The 21,829-nt window shown below is 46.6% G+C and overlaps 1 protein-coding gene across 3 annotated transcripts in view; it reads left to right on the top strand.

The window, feature by feature from the left end:
* TRABD2A (TraB domain containing 2A) overlaps positions 1–21,829 on the top strand; it is a 105,926-nt gene that overhangs the window by 72,214 nt on the left and 11,883 nt on the right. For all 3 annotated transcript variants that reach the window (XM_054032516.1, XM_054032515.1, XM_054032517.1), the window contains one exon: positions 19,608–19,698. In XM_054032516.1, the coding sequence (XP_053888491.1) occupies positions 19,608–19,698 (91 nt within the window). The remainder of the gene's footprint in view (positions 1–19,607; positions 19,699–21,829) is intronic.

The following is a 21,829-nucleotide window of genomic DNA, read 5'->3' as shown; positions in this document are numbered from 1 at the left end:
AGCATGAAACTAGCCTGTCCTGGAAGGAGTAATGACCTTCCAGCAGCAGCACACGCAATGAAATGGGCAGGTATAAACCAGAAATTTAAAGATACCTATTCCTGAGTTTTCTTCCCTATCTTCCATTTTGTTAGTTTATTTTTTCTCTCTCTCAAGACTTGTCTACACAGCAACTTACATATAGCACGCCACATATAGCAGGGATGGGCAAACTACAGCCTGTGGGCCACATCCGGCCCGTGGAACCGTCCTGCCCGGCCCCCAGCCCCTCCCCCGCTGTTCCCCCTTCCCCGCAGCCTGAGCTTGCTCCGCCGCCGGTGCAATGCTCTGGGCGGCCGGGCTGTGAGCGCCTGGGGCAGCGCAGCTGCAGAACCTGGCCTGACCCGGTCTCTGTGCTGCGTGGTGGCGGCGGCATGGCATGGCTGTAGTGCCGCCAGCCATTGGTGCTCCAGGCAGCGGAGTAAGGGGGCAGGGAGCAGGGGGGGTTGGATAGAGGGCAGGGGATTTCAGGGTGGTGGTCAGGGGGCGGGGGTGTGGATAGGGGGCGGTGGGGTCAGAGGGCAGGGAACGGGGGTTGAATGGGGTCAGGGGTTCCGGGGGGCAGTCAGGAAGGAGGGGGGGTTGGATGGGGCAGCAGGTGGCAATCAGGGGCAGGGGTTCTGGGGGCAGTCAGGGGACAGGGAGTGGGAGTGTGTGGCTGGGGCAGAGGTCCCAGAGTGGCTGTCAGGGAACGGGGGGGTTGGATGGAGCAGGAGTCCCAGGAGGGAGACAGATAGGAGGTGGGGGCTGGGTCACAACCCCCTCCCCTACCCGGCCCTCCATACAATTTACAAAACCCGATGCGGCCCTCAGGCTAAAAAGTTTGCCTGCCCCTGATCTACAACATAAATGTGCATCAGGTTGTTTGAAACGGGAGTACAGCAAAGTGCACTACAGAACTTTTAGTGCGTGATAGCAGGGTCCACGCAACCAGTTAGCGTGTGGCAAGCTGGCGTGCTGTACATTCATTTCACACCCTGGCTTGTCATGCAGCAACTTATTATGTAGACCACCCCTGAATATATTTGCCACTGTCGTCTTCACAGATAATCTTCTCTGGCTTGCTCAGTTCTCTGTCTCTTCCCTCTTTGGCACCTGCCGTAGATTCTTAAAAACCATTCCAAGATATTCATCCTCTTCTTCTCCTTCCTTCACTGCACCGTTCCCCTTGCTCTCTCTTCTCAACTGCCACGCTCCCTCCTCCAGTCCCCCCACCCTGCACTTTCTCTTCTCCCCCACCCATGCGGGAAGAGCTCTTGTACTTCTGCAAGGAAATGATGCAGTGGGAAGTATCCAGCCCTGTGCCTGTTGGCTCCAGGTGACAACAGACGCTTTGCATGCAGGCTGCAGGAAGTACACTGCTGTCTCTCGCTCTCCACACACCCGTCAAACCTTTCTCTGTGTTTCCAGCATACTTTCTATGCCCCACCTGCTGGAAGTCTCCAGGCCATTAGCATTGTTTCTTCTCTTCCCCAGGGACACACACACAGGCCTGGTCTACACTACGGGGTTAGGTTGAATTTAGCCGCGTTAGGTTGATTTAAAAATGATTGCATCCACACAACCAACCCCGTTCCGTCGACCTAAAGGGCTCTTAAAATCGACCTCTGTACTCCTCCCCGGCGAGGGGAGTAGCACTAAAATTGACTTTGCTGGGTCGAATTTGGGGTAGTGCGGATGCAAATCGACGGTATTGGCCTCCAGAAGCTATCCCAGGGTATGTCTGCACTACAAAATAGGTTGATTTTATAGAAGTCAATTTTTAGAAATCGATTTTATACAGTCGATTGCATATGTCCACACTAAGCGCATTAAGTCGGCAGAGTGCATCCTCACTACTGTGGCTAGCATCGACTTACAGAACGGTGCACTGTGGGTAGCTATCCCACAGTTCCCGCAGTCTCCACCGCCCATTGGAATTCTGGGTTAAGCTCCCAATGCCTGATGGGGCAAAAACATTGTCGCGGGTGGTTTTGGGTACACGTCGTCAGTCGCCCCTTCCTCCGTGAAAGCAACGACAGACAATCCTTTCGCGACTTTTTTCCTGGGTTACCCGTGCAGACACCATACCACGGCAAGCATGGAGCCCTCTCAGCTCACCATCACACTGCTGTTGTGGGCAAGTCTACTGTGGGGGCTGTTGTGATCCAAGTAGCCAATGCAATCATTGACGTTCTGTTATCAAGGGTAGTGACTCCGGGAAATGTGTGGGCCTTTTTAGATTTTAGGGGCATCATATTCCTGTCCTTTGTCGCTGGTGAAGAAGTCTTGCAGCCGTACGTTCCAGTCCGGTCGGCGCTGTAACACCCCATAGCACTTCTGTGGTTGACACATGTAACAGCTCCAGGGCTCTTGCTCTTTTGCCTTGGCCGAGGTACCTTGCCCTACCCGACCTCCAAGCATTCGACACAGGGGCACCTGCAGCAGCTGGCATTGCTACACAGCAGCAGCTCCTGGCTTCGCAGCAGACGGTGCAGTAGGACTGCTAACAGTCATCCTCCACTGCTTCTGCTGCAACTGTGCTCTCTTGCTCCCCAGAAACAAGCTCAGGGGATCTGTACTGGTCCTCCTGGGTGCTGCTGGCAGCAGACGGTGCAGTAGGACTGGTAACCGTCCTCGTCTGACATGTAGCTTGGCCGGGGGTTCTAGGAACATCTTCCCTGCCCGGCTCCTAGCAACCTCCAGGACATGGTGTACGGCTCCATCACTTCCCCTGCGACTCTGCTCTCCTGCTCCCCAGCAACGAGCTCAGGGGATCCGTTCATGAAGCCTGGACAGTAGTAAGGAGCAGTTCAACTATAAGCTGAGCAAGTGCAGAATGGTGGTAGAATGTGCCTTTGGACGTTTAAAAGCTCGCTGGCGCTGTTGGTCGGACAGTGCAACCAACATTCCCGTTGTTATTGCTGCTTGCTGTGTGCTCCATAATATCTGTGAGAGTAAGGGGGAGATGTTTATGGCTGGGTGGGAGGTTGTTGCAAATCGCCTGGCGTCCGATTTTGAGCAGCCAGACACCAGGGCGATTAGAAGAGCTCAGCAAGGCGCGCTGCACATCAGAGAGGCTTTGAAAACTAGTTTCATGGCTGCCCAGGCTTCGGTGTGACAGTTGTGTGTGTTTCTCCTTGATACAAAGCCGCCCCCTTTGTTGATTTTAATTCCCTGTAAGCCAACCACCCTCCCCACTTTGAAATAAAGTAACCATTGTTTTGAAACCATGCATTCTTTATTTATTAATTAAAAAAAAATGAGATAACGGACAAGGTAGCCCAGGTGGGGTGGGGGAGGAGGGAAGGACAAGGCCACATTGCTTATTGTAGCCACACTAAAAATTAAACTGTTTGAATGACAGCCTTCTGTTCCTTGGGCCATCCTCTGGAGTGGAGTGGCTGGGTTCCTGGAGCCTCCCTCCCCACGTTCTTGGGCGTCTGGTGAGCGGATATGGAACATGGGGAGGAGGGTAGGCGGTTATACAGTGGATGCAGCAGGGGTCTGTGCTCTTGTTGGCTTTCCTGCAGCTCCAGCAGATGCTTCATCATGTCCGTTTGCTCCCCCTTTAGCTTCAGCATCGCGTCCTGCCACCGCTCTTCGTGCTTACTTAATGCTTTCCTGGACTCTGCCACTAAACGCCTCCATGCATTAAGCTGTACCCATGATTTCCGAGCTCATGCAGTCCTCCCGCACTGATAGGGCACAGCTTAATGCATGGAGGCACCCACAGTGCATCGCTCCGTAAGTCCATGCTAGCCACGGTAGTGAGGATGCACTCTGCCGACTTAATGTGTTTAGTGTATTTTATACGCAATCGACTGTATAAAATCAATTTCTAAAAATCGACTGCTATAAAATTGACCTAATTTCATAGTGTAGACAGACAGACACACACACACACACACACACACACTGTACAGGGCCCAAAGTATCCCATTGTCATGTCTTTCAGCAGTATTTATCTGGCCCCATCTGAGTACTCTGACTCTTTCAATGTATGTATTCTCACTGCACCCCAGCGAGGAAGGGCAGAGCTCTTACCCCCTGGGGAACTGCGGTACAAAGAGAGGATAAGTGACATGCTCAAGAGCATGCAGGAAACCTCTGGCGGAGCAGGAAATTGAATGCAGGTTTCCCAAGTCACATGCTAGTGCCTTTAGCCATCTTTGTATTTGGGTGCATGTCTTTGCTCTTCTCATTTATCAGTTCAATAACGCCCCTGTAGATCATGCAGAAAGCAGTACAGGCTCCAGATCATGGGTCCTGTAACTCTGGCTTGTAGTTTAAAATTCCCTAGGTCTGGCATTCAGCGTAGATTTTTATAATTGCCCTGCACTTTAGTTTAGTGCTTGGCTCATCCACAATGCCTTATGCAGTAAATGGTGTCTTCCCGGAGGTTTATTTGGATAACAGTAGGCTGGGGAAGAGGATCACTCTGTTGCAGTTCAGTGTTTGCATTACTTGAGTATTTTCCTCCGTTCTTGTGCTGAAGTACCCAGAAATGCGCTTGGCACCTCGTAGACCAAGGCAAGGCACAGTCCCTGCACGAAAGAGCATACACAAGTCAGGGCCATAAACAGATACAGGAGTGGGAGCGCAGAAAGGGGAGATAAAGAACAGGATGATGAAAATGGGGCCAGATCCTCAGCTGCTAAGGATAAGTGTATTTACACCAGCAGAGAATCTGCCACCAGCAGCACATTTCTATTACAAAACAAAATAAGGGTCAGCCGGGAGCCTGGGTGCATCCTCAAGTTGCCAGCTCGTGCCGAAGCTCACGCCACCATGTCTACACACCGACGTCACCCCTGCAGGTTAAGCTGGCCGGTGTTGTTATAATCACACTTTCACTTACAGTGTAGACCTCTCCAAAGAGGCCAAAGTTAAGCTAAATTGGGTGCTAGTGAGGGATGTAGGGTAAGTGCTCATTTCCAGAGGTTTAAAACATTTGGTTTTTAGAAAGGTGTAGAATTTTGTAAGGAAAGCGTAACATTTTTTTTTTGGTGTTAACTGCCCTCCGCTGAAAAACACTTTCATTTCCTACTCTCTTCTAACGAATCTTTAGTTCGGGCATGGATGGGGTGCTATTAACCTCGCCTCTTTTACCTATCTTTCCTTTGTATTTGTATTTTTATCAAAACGTCATCAAACCAGAAAAAATTGATAGACCGTGTGGCTTTCAGTGGATTCAAATGCGGTTTGATGCTTTATTAGTCTGGAAGTTCGTGCAAAAAACTAGCATTAGTGCGATGTTGCAGGTGAGACTAAAGCAGTCAGAAGAGAGGAAATGCAGAGTTAATAGGAAAAGCTTAGCTTTAGCTCTTCTCTCTGTATCATGCCATAAAATATAATCTTACCTTGTATTATGAATATATTGTGATAGACCCAGACCAGTTGGGAACAGCAGAGTAGCAGAAGGGAGATATACTGGATAAGTAGTTTTCTGTTCCCTGAGTGACCAGAGTAGGGGCTGCTCCAGGCTAATAGACCACCTGACTCCAATTAACTTGCTAAGAGTCAGGTGAGGCAATTAAGCACCTGACTCTAATTAAGGCCCCTCTGATGCTATAAAAGGGCTCACTCCAGTAAAGCCAGGGGAGAGGACGTGTGTGAGAGGAACTGGGAGCAAGAGGTGTGCAAGAAGCTGAGAGTGAGTAGGCGTACTGCTGGAGGACTGAGGAGTACAAGCGTTATCAGACATCAGGAGGAAGGTCCAGTGGTGAGGACAAAGAAGGTGTTGGGAGGAGGCCATGGGGAAGTAGCCCAGGGAGTTGTAGCTGTCATGCAGCTGTTACAGGAGGCACTCTAAACAGCTGCAGTCCACAGGACCCTGGGCTGGAACCCAGAGTAGAGGACGGGCCCAGGTTCCCCCCGTACCTCCCAACTCCTGATCAAACACAGGAGGAATTGACCTGGACTATAGCTTCTACCAGAGGGGAAGGTCTCTGGACTGTTTCCTGACCCACAGGATGAATCTGTGAAGCGAGCAAATCCGCCAATAAGCGACCCACCAAGGTAGAGGAGGAACTTTGTCAGAATATGTTGACCTTTTAATTGCATAAGCCTTGACGGAGGGTAGGGGGTAAAGATGGACCCTGCACAGCTTCACTGATGTCCAATGGATTCTGCACAGGTCAACATTAGCCGATCTCCATACAAAATCATGGTTGTAAACTCCAATTTCTTATGCTATGCCACACGTTCTGAGTTAAGGTATAGTAGAGTCCATGTTCAGACTTGGCTTATTTTGTAGATTTCATTGAGAGTTTAGAGAAACAAATACTTGTCCTATATATTTTAGTGAGACATTTTTCACTCATCGTTCAGTTACAGAACCAGTTTTTTAACACAAACATAAATGTAAAAACAAAACAAAATAAAAAAACCCAAACCACCAAACAAACTAGCGGAGCAGATTTTGATGAAACGTTCCAGAAAGTCTTGCTTCTTGCCAAGACAGAACTTAGAAGGGGAAGCCTGTGTTTTGGGAGCTGTTAATGAGCTCCCCCCATCAGTCCATGCCATCCATACAGTTGAAAGATTTCACTGGGGGGCAGCTGATAAGAGTTAAATGCTGACCTGTGTGAGTAAAAGGTGGAGAAGGTCCCAGCCTGCCCCCTTGTGCTCACAACAGTTGACCTCAGTGAGAGGTTTGGCCCACTGAATTTTTTAAACCTTGGGACAATTCCTTTTTGTCTCTGAGGTGTTTCCTCTCTGTTCCTACTGAAAAAAACAAGGGCTATATTATTCTGAAACTATTAACACAGACTGAATGTTGGCAAACTGTCAGTAAGGCTACAGAAAGAAGGGCTATGGTCAAAATTTCTTCCTTTACCAACAAAAATCAACCAATTACTTAAGGAAATAAAGAAGCTGTTTACTTACTATAACTCAGATTTGTGTGACATTAAATCTCCAGGGAATGCTATTTTCTTTCCCTAAGTTTTTGTTTTGTTCTTGTTTTTACAGACTGCCCAGAAAGGGGAATTGGCATGAACAGCCCGATTAGCCAATGTCTGAATTAACAATTCAGCAAGTCTTTAGAGACTTAACATCTCAGAAACACCAGGTCTTACTAGTTTTCCTGCTGAATCAAGAAGCATAGTGACTTAATATGCTCTAAATTCAAATTAATTCACAGACAGTCCAGCACCATCTAAGACATGTACTAAAAGGAGCAGTCATGATGAGGGAGAAGGTTTGTAGGTTATCACAGAAGCGGGATTGTCGCTGACCAAGTGCACAACTGGTAAATAGGTGCTAGGTTGTAATAGGAGAGGGACTTGGTTAGAAAGAGAAATGACAGCTGCTGTTTAAGCCAATGCCTACTGGAGTCAATGGAAAGGCTCCCACTGACTTCACTGGGCTTTAAATATGACCATAAGGGACTTGGCAGACCCATCAGTGTGAAAGACTCTCTACCATGCCATGGGAATTTTAGATGGTCAGCCCTGTGGGGCAGGAATTGTCATGTCCTGTATATTTGTCCAGCACCTAGAGGAATGGGGTCCCACCCTGATTGACCTCTAGGCATTACTGCAATAGAAATGTTAATTAGTATCAGTTCTTATGATTTGTTTATTGTTTTGAAAAAAAGATGCAATTTAGGCCAAAAAGCCTGAAGAATCTAAATTAAAAGGGAAAGTCGTAATTGTGACTGGGTTTACAGCCTGCGGGACAGAGGAGATTGATGACATGAGCTAGCAGAAATATTTGTAAAACAAAAGAATGAATTCAAAGACAGGATACATTTGTCGTACTTGTAGGGAGGTTTTAAAAAACACTAAGGAACATACGGTAGGATTTTCAGTTACCTAGGCAAGTTGGGAGCCTGATTCCCCTTGAAGGTCAACTGGAGTTAGGAGAGTAACTTGCTCAGGCACTTTTGAAATTCTCACCTACAATCTAAATAATCAGAATTGGGACTCCAGGAGTAAATAGGGAATGCAGCCAAAGCTACTTTGTGCAAAGGGTGCTAAACTTACGCAGTAAGTTACTGGAAAAGCCAACAGATGCAAAGTAGAAAGACATTCAAGAAACACACTTGAGCCTGAAAAAGAAGAGCGATTTGAAAAAAAACCAAACCAAACCCAAAAAGGAGCAGGCAAGTGAGATCACAATAAACCAGATTAAGTCAATTTTGCCTCTCCCTGTATGTGAAGGGCCTGATTCCCCCCTGTGCTACTCCGCTTCTGGGATGCGGGATCATTTTGAGTTCCATGAGTGGAATAGAAGGGCGGATTCCCAGAAGGTGTGTGATCCGATCCAAGAGTGGCCGATCCAACTTGGCAGCTTTTCTGTCTGTTTCCTCAGTAGCTTCTGAGACTACAGCTAGTGTAGGATTATCGTAATGACAGTCTCCAACGGGGATGTAGTCTGTGGAAGCAGGAACCATTTCCAAAGCCCCGGGGGTCACACGAAGGGCACTCGGCCTGGAGTCTATGACAAATATACACAGTTGAAGTTATGAGTGTGCAAAAATACCCCTTCCAAGGCATCAGTGAAATCTTCAAAATAAGGTAAGTTAGAAGAGAGAGAGAGCTCCTCAGAGCATATCTTGATGGTGGTCAGCTGACAGCTCCTTGTCTGTGCTAGAGTTCCCTCATTGGTAGCAGTGGTGGGAGATGGTTTCTAAAAAAGGCTAGTGTAGACATGTCCCCAAAGCCCTTTCTCTGGAAATCTTCCACCACTGGGCTACCACCAACCCTCCAGTGATAGCAACCATGAGAACACTCATGCGAAACAGGGCGTAGGTGTTTTTACCACCATGTTTCCTAATGATGCCGGTCTTGCAGTCATGGTGATAAAAGCATGAGCAGCCAGTTTACATTAATACCTCCATCACTGGTAGGGCTGGCGCAGTTGCAGCGAGGAGATTTCCAGCAAAATGCCAGTGCAGATACACCATTGATAGGCAAGCTGCCAGAATGGAAAGGTTCTCTCTCTCTCTCTCTCTCTCTCTCTCTCAAATAAAACCTTGGAGATCTCACTAATATTTTCTTTTGTGCATTAAACTTGGGACCTGATCATACAGTCTTTACTTGGGAAAATCTTCCTTTAAGCCATGATTTACTTAGTTGTCCGGCATTCAGCGTTTAAGACGTGTTCTGAAATAAGTGACCCACACATTGGCCAAGGGATCTAAATCTATCCACAGAGACTGCTGGGTAGAAAGGCAGCTTGATATGATTTATGACTGTGTTTTGGATTAGGGAAATTGCAGCTTTATTAAATCAAATTTGGAAATAATATGTAACTGCATCCTCTGTATTGTACAAGGCCTTAAGCACAACAATTCCGAGAAAGATTCATATTCAAATAAGTGAGCCACAATCCAAGTAAATCTAGAAAGACTGCCAAATCTGCCCATATGAATGCCAGCAATCGCCTATACATTAGTTGTTTGCATGGGAAAATGTAAAAGAAGTAAAATGTCATTTTTTTTTCACCCTGCTAGTAGGAAACACAGGCCACACATTTGGGGTTTTCTTTAACTCTTTCAGTGAAACAAGTATATAGGAGGTGTATACTGTAGGGATGTCAGAGTATAAAGAATGCATCTATTTATTTATTAGGGTGTTTATTACTTTGCAGTAAACAAGAATCCATGCATTGCCTTGGATGCCTTTGATACACTGTTAAAATGACACCCAATAAGCAGATCTGTTAGTTACCCCAAGATCAAATCAAATAACCCTGCAACAACATAAGTATAACAAAAACTAATTAACCTCCCCAGCAGAGTCCAACACCACTGTTGCTCAGTCCTACCCAGTCTAGCGGAAATCAATCCAGGAGGCACTCGATCTGCAAGGAGGATATATTCCTTTGGAATTTGCCTTGATGATGATGAAGAAGAAATATGGTGGCAAAAAAGCCATGTGACCTTGGTCTGCGTCTGCAGAAGCATCACAACATGGAAAAGGAAGGCTTTAAATGCAGCTCTAATATCTAATCTAAAGAATCTTTCCATTGACTTCAGTGGGCTTTGGATTGGGGTCCTTGTTTTCCTGTCTCCAGCAGGTGGAAACAACTCTTGCAGCTGGTTACGCCAGATTTGTATTTTTCTGATGATGAATTCTTCCCAAGTCTTTCCTTTCTGGCAGGATTAGATTCTAGAGTATGGTGCTTCCTGGCAGTCCATCATCCCTCCTCGCCCCACACATTAATCAGGTCAGTCTGTGAGAAGGTAGCCCTCTCTGGTTCTAAAAGACCCGTGAGCCTAGAGCCCAGACCCAAACTCAGCTGAACTAAATCAGGAGTGTGGGACCTGGTGAGATTTTATTTGTTTTGCACTTTTTCTTTTTTCCACTTTTCACCTAATTGCCTGAAGGCATCTTGTGCATCTGCAGCAGGCTGGCACATCAATTTCCCAAATCTAGGAGGAGGCCAGGAGAATCCAGGCAGGTTGTTGAATGGAAGTAGCTACATTTCAAAAGAGCATCTTAATGGTATGAACTTTAAGGGCCAGAATATCAAGAACTCTCAGGACCTGTTGGAAATAACAGCAAATTCCCCCACTGAAAACACTGGGAGCTGAGCTTTTGAAAATCTGGGTACCTTCATTTAGGGGCCTAACTGGGAGCTGTTGGATACTGAGACCTTTCTTGAAAATCTGGCCCTGAAAGTATTCAATCAAAGCAACAAAAAGACTTGACTGTAAAATGTGGCTTTGGTCACTGGAAAAAGCAGCATTTTTATAAATTTATGGAACTTCCCTATTTCAGTAAATGGACTGAATACATGAAAATATTTTGAAAGGAACTTCAGAGAGAGATTCTGAGAACTTCTCGTCCAGGAATAGAGGTTAATAAACAACTTTGGCAAGAGTCCACAAGTCCTGCTACACAGGTATTAACTGAAGAAGCAACTGAATCTTGTCCATAAGGAAGTGAGCCAATGGAAAAGTGACAAACACGGATACCTGAGTCCAGCTGGACTCTGAAAGTGTGTTCTCTGCTTTCAGTAAATTGGGTGAGAACAAAAGTCGCTCCTATAAATTGAGGCCTGGAATTACTTTCAGTGAGGGTTGTGGTTTTTTTTGGTTTTGTTTTGTTTTTTTAAACTGGAATAGTTATACCAGTACAACCCCAGTGTAGATGCAGTTATACCGGTATAAGACAACTTATTTTCCTTCCTGAATAGGAATATTATATAAAGCACCTTTAAACTGAAAGAACTGGTGTATTAGGTAGGGGGCTGTGCACTTTAACTAGACAGGTATAGTTAAACCTTTACAACTTTTGTGTGGGGACAAGCCCTTAAACAACTTAGGGCTTGTCTATACTTACGCGCTGGTTCGGCGGCAGGCAATCGAACTTCTGGGTTCGATTTATCGCGTCTTGTCTGGAGAAGAATACAGGAGGTGGTTGTAGGAGCTGTAACTTCTGCTGGAGGCGTGCCTCAGGAAAGGTGCAGCAGAGGAAGCTGTAACGGCACGAACTCCTTTATTGCCAGTTTTTGCTACTTTTCTTTGTAGACTAAATCATGCAGGGTTAATAATTTAGTGCTGAGTTATGGCACCCGTTAGGCACCAAAAGAGCCTGTGTCGATAGACTGTGGGTTCACACATCCTTGAATTTGTATCACAGGGAACAATAATTCAATTTTCCTGATCTTTGTTTCTCCAGACTGTAATTTTAGTAATTGGGGGGTTAAATTACTCCGCACACTACATCCTAACTTCTACACAACCATACCCTGGTGAGCTCCCATGGGTGGAAACCGGTGGGTCTGTGGCCCCATGCAAGCCCGTGCACTGGGATTCCTTGCACTAACAGGGTGATACTTCAGGCCAGTTTGGAGGCAACCTGGACCACAGCTAGTCCTCCCTCCATTGGATCCTTCACTTAAACCCCTCTTCCATCGCAGCTCTGGTCGCAGTCACGTGGCAGCATTTCTTTCATCCTGTTCGTTTTGTGAGGCTGATTCTTCCATCTCTGCCAAGTGGGTAGCAAGATTCCATCTCTGTAGTTTAAAAGGACAGTCTGGGTAGAATGGCTGATGATGCCAAGACAAATGGGAAATCTTTTCCAAGTGTGCGCTGGACGCTACCCAAGTTAAGCTCGGTAAAAGGCATATGAAATTTATTACATCAGGGATTGTTTCTGCTATAGGCTGCCTTTGTTATGCCTCGTCAGGCTTTGTCAATATAGAATAGGAAGGTGACCCCACACAGGTCACTCTTGCCTCCCAGATGGTCAGCTGTTTTGTGGCCAATCTTTTTGCAAGATCGTTAATGGTAGATGAAGTTATCAGGGGACACACTCCTACAACCCTTTCCCCTGCTCCAGGTTATCATGTTTCATCCAGTTCAGCTCCTTTTAGGGAAAAACAGAGATTGGTATTGACAGAAGAACCTCTGCTTTTGGAAGTCCCTGTACATGAAAGCATGCTTGTCTACAATCAACATCCCCTCCTGGCGAAGAACTCCTCTGCCTTGCTTTGGTGTATATCTTCTCCGCATTGGGTCCTAGAAACTGCATCTTGAGATTACTCCCTTCCAGTTGGCCAGGAGGCCATGCTTAGGCCTGGTCCCCACTAACCCCCCACTTCGGACTAAGGTACGCAAATTCAGCTACGTTAATAATGTAGCTGAATTCGAAGTACCTTAGTCTGAACTTACCGCGGGTCCAGACGCGGCAGGGAGGCTCCCCCGTCAATGCCGCATACTCCTCTCGCCGAGCTGGAGTCGATCCGGGATCGATTTATCGCGTCTAAACCAGACGCGATAAATCGATCCCAGAACATCGATTGCCTGCCGCCGGACCCTCCGGTAAGTGTAGACGTACCCTTAGGTTCCATTTTTATTACTTCTTCCCCACTGCACCCCACTCGGCAGGGAAGTCATTTGGGGAAACATGAGCCCTGTGGTAGAGCTCAGCCCAGAAGTTCAGGTTCCACCTCGTGTAGTAATCTCAAGAGAATACAATGCTGTATTTTGCACTGTCCAGGTCATTCAGTGGGGTCTCCCTCCTCCTGGATTTAAAAAATTCAAACTCTCTGGTACAAGTGCCAAAACCTGTGCTCTGTGAGCTGGGTGATCAATCTGCAGGTCTAACCCGTGTGATGCCTTCCTACATCTCCCCCATGGACCTGGTCTGCCTGGAATTTCTCCTTGTGTTTGTGTTCCTTTGGGTTACTGGCAGTTCAGGGCCCTTCCTTGCACCTTCACCAGCTGTTGGGAGGAAAGGACTCTTCATCTATCAGTGCCTTGATGATCGATTTGATGGGTGAGTGAAACTCTAAAGGGAAGCAAGCAGAGGGTGAGTTGCTGTTCTTCCTGTCTCTCAGCTGTCTGAAGAATGGAGCCAAGAGCTATCCTTCATGCTCACAGGACATAGTCTGTGAGGTGGAAAGTAGATAAAGGAGAGTCAGGCTTGATCATACAAGTAAACTTAATTCAGTTAACCAGGTTTCGTCCTGGGCATATCTGCAGCTGTCATGACAACTGTTCTGGATGTACTTCCTATTATTTTAAAACGTTTTACATTTCAGGAGCATTTTAGGAAAAGTGGTTAGATTCTCCCTCCTTTCCTAGATGATTCTAAAAAAATTAGAAGCCTGTTTGTCTAAGATATTTATAATGGCTTGTTTTAGCAATCCATAAATCACTAGCCCACAAAAGCCATCTGAATGTTCCTAATCCGATCAGAGAAATAAACATCCTGATTTAGGATATCCCAGCCATTAGGACCAGTTGCATCACTCTGTGGTTGCATCACCATAATCACATGCTACAGCTGCTCTTACCACTACTCAGAGGGCATCGATCTAAAATGCATTTCCTGATAAACATTTTTGTTCACCCATATATATCCGCTGGTTTGTTATTGTGGGACAACTTGCAAGTTATGGGTTATGCGGGAGTTGGAGGGAAAAGTGCTGAGATATTTCTGCTAAAGAAATACACACAAAATTACATGGACTTCAAGTTTTAGTTTCTTTTTTACATGGACTTTAAAGAAAGGGCCGATCAAATTATTGATCTATTAGCATCAGAGAGAATGTTTTGCTGAAAGTCTGACAGCGGCATCATTTACAAAATGCATTCTTGCGACATATAATAATTAAGAGACAAATTCTGGAACACCAGTGAAACCGCTACTATCTGGCATTTCCTCATTTGCTTGGCTAGAATTTTACAAATACCCAAATTCACAATGGTTTAATTTGGGTTCAGCAGTCCCCTGATGAAATGGATATTCTTGACTTAATTATAAAGAATAGAACACCTTTGTGTGTGTTCAAGGCAGGAAAGGCTGCAGACCAGAGAAACGGAGCATGTTGTGAAGAATTGTCACTTAGGATACGACAAAAAAATAAAGAAACTGGCCCAACCAAAACCCCTTGCCCAATAGAATCACATAATGCAGAACAGTTGAGAGGGATGTTAGGAAGATTTGAAATTCAGGGGCCAATACTTTGCCTGGTTTGTAAGCGCATGTTGGTCAGACAGCTTTGTTATTTGAGCATATTGCCCATCACAATCCCTGCACTCCACTTCCTTTCAGTACAGATTAAAGGCTTGGTTTTATTTACTCTCCAGTAGAGAGTATGGCTGAGCTGGTGCACACAACAGCTCCTCAGTTCCCTTTTGAGTCTGAACACAGAAGAATAGAGATTCATGGCTCCCCACCCCCTGCCAGAGTAAATTGACCTCTCAAATGCATCACTTCACCTAGTGGTATGAGGATAATGGAGAGCTGTGTACAGAAAGAAAGGAGGAGGCTTTCTGATGGGACAAGGGCCTGGGGCTTTTCTTTTGGGGGCATTCAAGTGTGTTAGGCCAAAATAGAAAACAGGTGAAAGAGGCCTACTCCCTGTCATGCTTCTGTGGACTCATTCTCTCATACAGCACGACTGTTTGATCTTAAACCTTGGGAGGGTGAATCCGCTCTCTTGTTGTTTATAGTTGCTTTCTGTGAGTAGATGGATCTGGTATATATAACCAGGGCTCTTACTCTAGAGGGGGCTTGGACTATATTTGTGCCCAGAACAGAAACAAAGTAGTTAGTAATGACAACTTCACCTAGCTCTAAATAGGGGAGAGGCTCACTATCCCGAATATCCATGAGATCCAATGGCTGCGGCCCTCTCCCCCTTCGTCCGCCCTATTGTTTGCTACTTTTGCACGCAATATCCCATCTAGAATGAGTGTGTAGGCTCCTCGGGGCACAGGCCTTCTCGTTCTCTTTGGAGTGAAGAGCGTCTGACACGTTTTTGGATGTTGCATAAACAAACCATATAACTATCTCGTATGCATGATACATGAACAGCTGGGTGGTAGTGGTGTTGATTTCTGGTGGTTGTCACTGTTGTGAAAGGAGTTTTTGAAGGCCTCATCACATGTCTGGGCATGTTTGTGAGCACAGACACCACATTTGTCATGTACTCTTGTGTTTTCACACATACATTTTTTTTTTTTTGTTCCATTTCTCTTTTGCCAAGATTTATTAGCACGTGATTTCTCTCTGACAGTAGAGCCGTGTCCATTTGCTCATTGATGTCTGTGCAAAGGCTCCCATTGACTTCAGACTTTGGATCAGGTCCTGAGTCCTTTTCTTAAAAGAAAACTTCAGTGTAATATAAAAAATGTTCTTCGCACGCCATCAAATTACAAAGGCTGATTCAGGAAATGACTTAAGCATGTGCTTGGCTTCAGTGGTATTTAAACAGTGACTGCTTTCCTGAATGGCAGCCTAAATCACTATTATTATTTTTTGTAATTTTCATAAACAATACAAATTACAAAAAGGTACATGACTTACAGCTTGTCTATGTTACCTAACGCTGCACATTTCACCGGCTATCCAGTAAAAGTGTGCAATTGTGCAACTTTACAACTCGTCAAAGGTTCAAGACCAGGCAGTACAAAATCGGACAATATTACACAGCTATAACATGTTCGGATGGGGGTAACAATGACATAAACTTACACAAATAGGAAAAAGAGGGAAGGAGCAGGCTGGGGTGGAGGGTGGGAAGAGGGAGGGAAAAAAGCAGAGAGGTGAAATTGAATGGAAGTCTGGCATTATTTGAGCTATCTCAGCATTCTTAAGTCAAATGTATCATGAAACCTATCCTATATCAGATTTCTTTGAATTCCTATACTTGCTCTCTACGTGGATAAGCTAATCTTTCTTTAGCTTCAAATGCAGACAGGTCCGAATATCCCTGCTCTATTCTGGGCATAAGCCTACTCCTCCACTTTTGTCAAATCACGCACTTGGTAATCATTGCGGCCCTCAAGAACCAAAGTCTTTGTGGTGGAGTGAAACCCAGCATGGTCGGTCCATAACCTATGATATAATTTTCAGATGAGGATTGGTTGCTGAAGCCAAGGGCTGTTTTCACTCTTGTGTCCACCTCTTTCCACAGCTGCCTGGCTGGGAAAAGGGTCCCATAGTATATGCATCAGGGTTCCCTTTTCTTTACTGCCGCGCCAATGAACCTAAATTGCTGTTAGGAAAAAGAATAATTAAAACTCAGATAGGGAGTTGCCATTTTGACAATGTGATATAGATTAGGACACAGAAAATACAGCTTATTATTGAAATGTCTGAGAACCTTAGGGCTACCATTTGTCCGGATTCCCCCGGACATGTCCGGCTTTTTGAGCTAAAAATAGCGTCTGGTGGGAATTTGTAAATGTCCGGACTCCCCTCCCCCCCCCCATGCAGAGCGCGCGCGGCTAACAGGGCAGCCGGCCGGATGGTGTCACTTACATGGGACTCCGACAGCCAGAGACAGCCCCTCCTCCGCTTCCCCTGCAGCAGAGATCACTCCCTCCCTCCCTCCCTCCCTCCCTGCATTCGCAGAGCGCCTCCGGCAGTCTGGAGCTCCTCCCCCACTGCCGCCCAGCATGCCGGGACGAGCGGCTCAGGCCGTTCTTGAGCAAGCTCACTGAGACATTAGGCGAAGGCCAACAAAAAGGGGGCCAGGGGGTCGGAGAAGGGGCAGGGAGGTTCTGGAGGGGGCAGTCAAGAGATGGGGGGGGGGAGAGGTCGGGAGTTCGGGGGGGGGCTTTCTGGGGATGGAGGTGTGGATAAGGTTTTGGGCAGTCAGGGTACAGGTAGGGGGTAGGGTGCTGGGGGGCATTTGGTGGGGTAGTTAGGGGACAAGGAACAGGGAGGCTTAGGTAGGGGGTGGGGTTCTGGAGGGCAGTTAGGAGCAGGGGTCCCAGGAGGGGGCAGTCAGGGGACAAGGAGGGGGTGTGTGTCAGGGGTCAGGAGTGGGGAGAGGGATCGGAGCAGTCAGGGGACAGGGAGCAAGGGGGTTTAGATGGGTCGGGAGTTCTGGGGGGGGGGCTGTCAGGGGGTGGGGAGTGGTTGGATGGGGCGTGGGAGTCCCAGGGGTCTGTCTGGGGGTGGGGGTGTGGATAAGGGTTGGGACAGTCAGGGTACAGGTAGGGGGTAGAGTCCTAGGGGGCCAGTTAGGATGGGGGGAGGGTTTCAGGAGGGGGTAGTCAGGGGACAAGAGGCAGGGAGGCTTAGGTAGGGGGTGGAGTCCTGGGGGGCAGTTAGTGGCAGGGGTCCCAGGAGGGGGCAGTCAGGGGACAAGGAACGGGGGGAGGGTTGGGGGTTCTGAGGGGGGGGAAGTGGGAGGGACAGGGGCGGGGCTAGGGCAGGATGGGGCGGGGCTCCTCCCGTCCTCTTTTTTGCTTGCTGAAATATGGTAACCCTAGAGAACCTGAGATTTTTAACACCTAAGGTAAGTGCTACTGTTTTAAAAACATAGATGGCTGATAATGAAATAAAACTTAAGAACCTTGGTATGGTTTTTGATCACTCTGTTTCCATGGAAAGTTGTGTGTCCGACAGAGTACATCACAAATGTGGTGTCTTGTTTTATTCCAGATGAGCACTTCGCGCAGGCTGTGGCCTTGCGTATCCCAGTCTGACCTTGCAACAGCAACTCGCGCTTTAGTGATCATAGGCTTGATTATAGTCACTCCCGATCTAGCAGGGCAGCTTGCAACTTGGTCAGAACACATCCTCGTGTTTGTTCACTCGTTAGGCTCGCCTTGCCCGCTTGCCGCACTGTTTGGTTCCTAAAGTCCTGTTGGTGACTTCTCTTCAGACCCCAGCCTGTCAAGTATCGGAGCTCAGACCGCACCATCCTTTACAGATATCACCATTTCTCCCCAGCGGGGAGGTAAACTGCCATAGTGAGCCTGGGGGTGTGGGACTTTGCTGCTCCTGGACATCTGTCTCAGTACCCCATCCCCATTTTGGGGGATATACCTTAAACCTCATTTTTCCATACGTGATTTTTAATCTGACCCTGTTGGTTAGTTTTATTCCTATGCATTTAGGAGGGTGTTTTTGATTGGCATGCTTTTTTTAACTGCTTGTGACAATTTTAACACCAAGTGCTTCTGCAGGAGGAAGGGAGTTCGCTACAAATTATAATTTTATTTAATAGCAGGCGGCAAATGAGAGAACAGGATAGAGCTTTGAAAGTCTGTGCTGTACTTCCTGTGTCTCGGTCTCCTTCCCAGAATCTCTCTCTGATGAGGTATGAAAACAAACCTGAAGTCACAATCAGTCTGCATGCAGGAAGAAAGGTCCTGGGGAGGAATTTCTTTTCCCATGCTGGTCAGCGTTTATTATAATAGACTGTCAGAATTAATTCATTCCGAGGTCAGGCCACATGCAAAGCAGCATACACATCTGGCTGAAAATGGAGTGGACTTATAAATCACTGCAGAATTACGCCAAAGCCAGCTAAATCCTCTCCAAAGTTTAGTGGATTTTACTGAAGTTATAGGTGAATATCCGTCTCTAATTGCTTATTTTAAAGGAAGTGAGAGATTGAATTCTAGCCAGGCCAGAGCAGTGTCTGACCCAAGTCCAGAGCTCTTTTTAATTCACCACTGTTGGGTGCCTCTAAATTTAATAATCCCAACAAAAAGTTTATGATATGCTATTTAGGGCCTTTCTGTTTGCAGAGCACTTTGGTTATGTGCACTGAAGTAAATGCTGTTGCTCCCTGTTGATACCAGTGTAACGTTATATCTCTGAATGACCTCATCTGTTATGAGGTCAGAGGGCAGTACCTGTTCACACACGTGCTGATGCTTGAAGTGGTTTCCATCATATACAGGGTTTACAGTTTGGTTCAATGGCTCTCTGCACCCGCACTGTACAAACTGTTCCAGCGTCCCTGCCTGTGTGCCAATGTGCAGGAACACTTGGGAACAGTTTGGGATAGGAAGTGAAGGGTACTTTATCCAGTTGAATCTACAGGAGAAATGTAAGGAGGATAGAATAATTTATTTACCACAGTGGCATATTGGTGGTGATTAGCAGCAGGGAACTTCAGAATGACCCAATGAGAACATTCTGGCACCAGCCAGATCACCGGTATTGACACTTCTCCAATCATTTGGTGTATGATGTACTTTTTCAAGACCTCATAGAAGAGAAATGGAAACCAGTTGCTCTGACAGATCTTCTGCTCCTAGAAGTGCGGCTATGGTGGATTGTCGAGGGGCGTTTTTCTTTGGGAGGGGTGAGGATGGTTACTGCTATTCTTGTTTGCTTTGCTCCAAAGTTTCTAATATTTTTTCTTAACTGCAGGTCATTTCATGGGCAACAACACAGTGATTGATGTTTTGGGAAGAGAAGGGTATGAGGTAGAACACACTCCTGCTGGACAACCCATCAACAAGTAATATATTCATGTTTTTATCATATTTGAATAGCCATTGAGATAGATAAGCTGTAGATGACCATAGAGATACTGTGGAAATAGACAGACATCATTACACATAGACTGCTCTTCTTTGCTATTTCCCAGTACAGTTCCTTTGCTCTGTTTATCTTCTGGGAGCTCATTTGGAAATGTGGTCTCCATGACACTTGCCAGGTTGCTTTTTCACATTGACTTGGACATGTTTTTCCCATCACTTCTAAAGCCTTGAGTTAGCAGGTAGTTATGAACGGCAAGTTAAATCTGTTTGGGCGGGCAAGCTGGCTTGTCGTAGTGCAGCACAAAAAAAGAAGGGCTGCTGGTTTTTCTGTTTTATAGCCCCTTTTCCCCACCCCAACCCCAGCTTGGCACATCTTCCCCCACGTCCTGTGCTCCTGGGACCCTCCTCCCATTCCTTCCCTCTCTTGTGTGTTTAACCAGTCCCTCCCCTTTGTCTCTTTCCCCCTTGTACACAAGTACAGTGACATATCACTTATCCTGAAAAGTCTTCCCTTGGTCTCACCTGTCACCCCATCCCCTGTACTCTCTCTAAACCCCCTGAGTCTGCTCTGCCTTGACTCCTTGTGCAACGCTCTCTTTGACCTTTCCAATCTGACTTCCAGCCTCTCCACTCTGGAGCTGGCCTCACCAGCATCCTCCATGACCCTCTTTCTACTAAGCTGTATTCTTGTTCCCAAGCTGTCTGCTGCCACCACTACCATTGATCACTCTCTCTTCCTCCATTTTATCCTTCTTTTTAGACGAGGACACTTTTCTATTCTGTTTCTCCTTGCTGAGTGCTCGTTCCTCATCCTGTCTGGTGGCGCCTCATCCTGCCTTCACTCCTACCTATGGATAGCCTTCAAGGTTTGCTTCTCAACTCACCGTGGTCTCCCTCTGTGCTCTCTCTCAGGTGTTCTGCCATGGTTTCAGTTACCAGAGAACTGCTCCATCTCCCCCTCAGTCTAGCCTTGCCTCTCCCTCTGTCTCAGCCATCTCCTTCTGGACTTCCTGCCAATATTTCAGACTCCAAATCTCTGATCTCCCTGCTCTGCCTCCTTTCTCCATCACAACTGATCATTTCATTATTCTCCCTGCTTGCCTTGCCATCTTGGCCCCCATCTTTCATTGCTCTCTCCCCTGCTCCACATACGGGTACTCGCTAAATCCCATGTTCTGGCCTAGTATCTAAAATAAGCCGGTTCCCTTGTATTCTCACTGCTAAAACCTTTGTTCACATTTTGGTCGTCTTTCACCTTGACTACTGTAATATTTCCCTTTATATCTCCTTCCCCCACATACCTCTTCCTTGATTATTGTCATAGTTCCTTCTCTGAGCACCACAGTCACCATACCTCCTTCCCAAACACCTCTACTAAAGGGGCTCGCTGGGACTGGGACCATCTTTTTCTTGTGGTCTAATGTAGGAACTCCTAGGCACCACGGTACGTCAAATAATATTAATGAAGTCACTTCCTTGCCTCCTGACCACGTCACCTTCCTCCTTGAATCCTTTCACTGGTGTCGACTATTACCACAAGGGATGCAAGCTCCTTGTCGGGCTACATTTTAACCTTGGCTTCTCACTTCGTGCTGAGGATGCTTTGTCATGGTCTATACTTGCCCTTAAACCAGCCTCAGCATGGGTTTCAGCTTCATGCCTTGCCATAGCCCTATTGTCAGCAGTATTCTGTTCTCTAGAGGTTCTTGTCCTGCACTCATCACTGTAGTATCTGAACACCACTGGGTAGCTCCCTGTGTAGGCAAGCCCCCTATGCTCGTCCATAATAGCCAATCAGCATCTAATACTTGAATCGCTTCTTTTTTCAAAGAAAAAGTGCATGGTTTAAAAACGTTTCCTAGAAGGATGAAAAGCCTGGGGAAATAAGGTTGCTGTTTGAGGAGAGCCTTTCGGCCAATCATTCTTTACAACTGCCGTGGCAACTTCTTACGCTCCAGAAAAAGAGAGCTCATGCCGTCCTAAATCCCACTTCACGTGGCCTCGAGTTGGGAATAAAAACAGAGGCTAAAGAAAAGTCACAGAGTAAAATCTTGACCCCATTGAAATCAATGGCAAAACTCCTCTTGCTTGGAACAGGGCCAGGGTTTT

Source organism: Malaclemys terrapin, chromosome 6, assembly GCF_027887155.1.
Source record: "Malaclemys terrapin pileata isolate rMalTer1 chromosome 6, rMalTer1.hap1, whole genome shotgun sequence".
NCBI classification, from domain to species: domain Eukaryota; kingdom Metazoa; phylum Chordata; order Testudines; family Emydidae; genus Malaclemys; species Malaclemys terrapin.
Note: the sequence above shows the minus strand (reverse complement) of the source record. Positions and strands in the feature narration are given on the sequence as shown.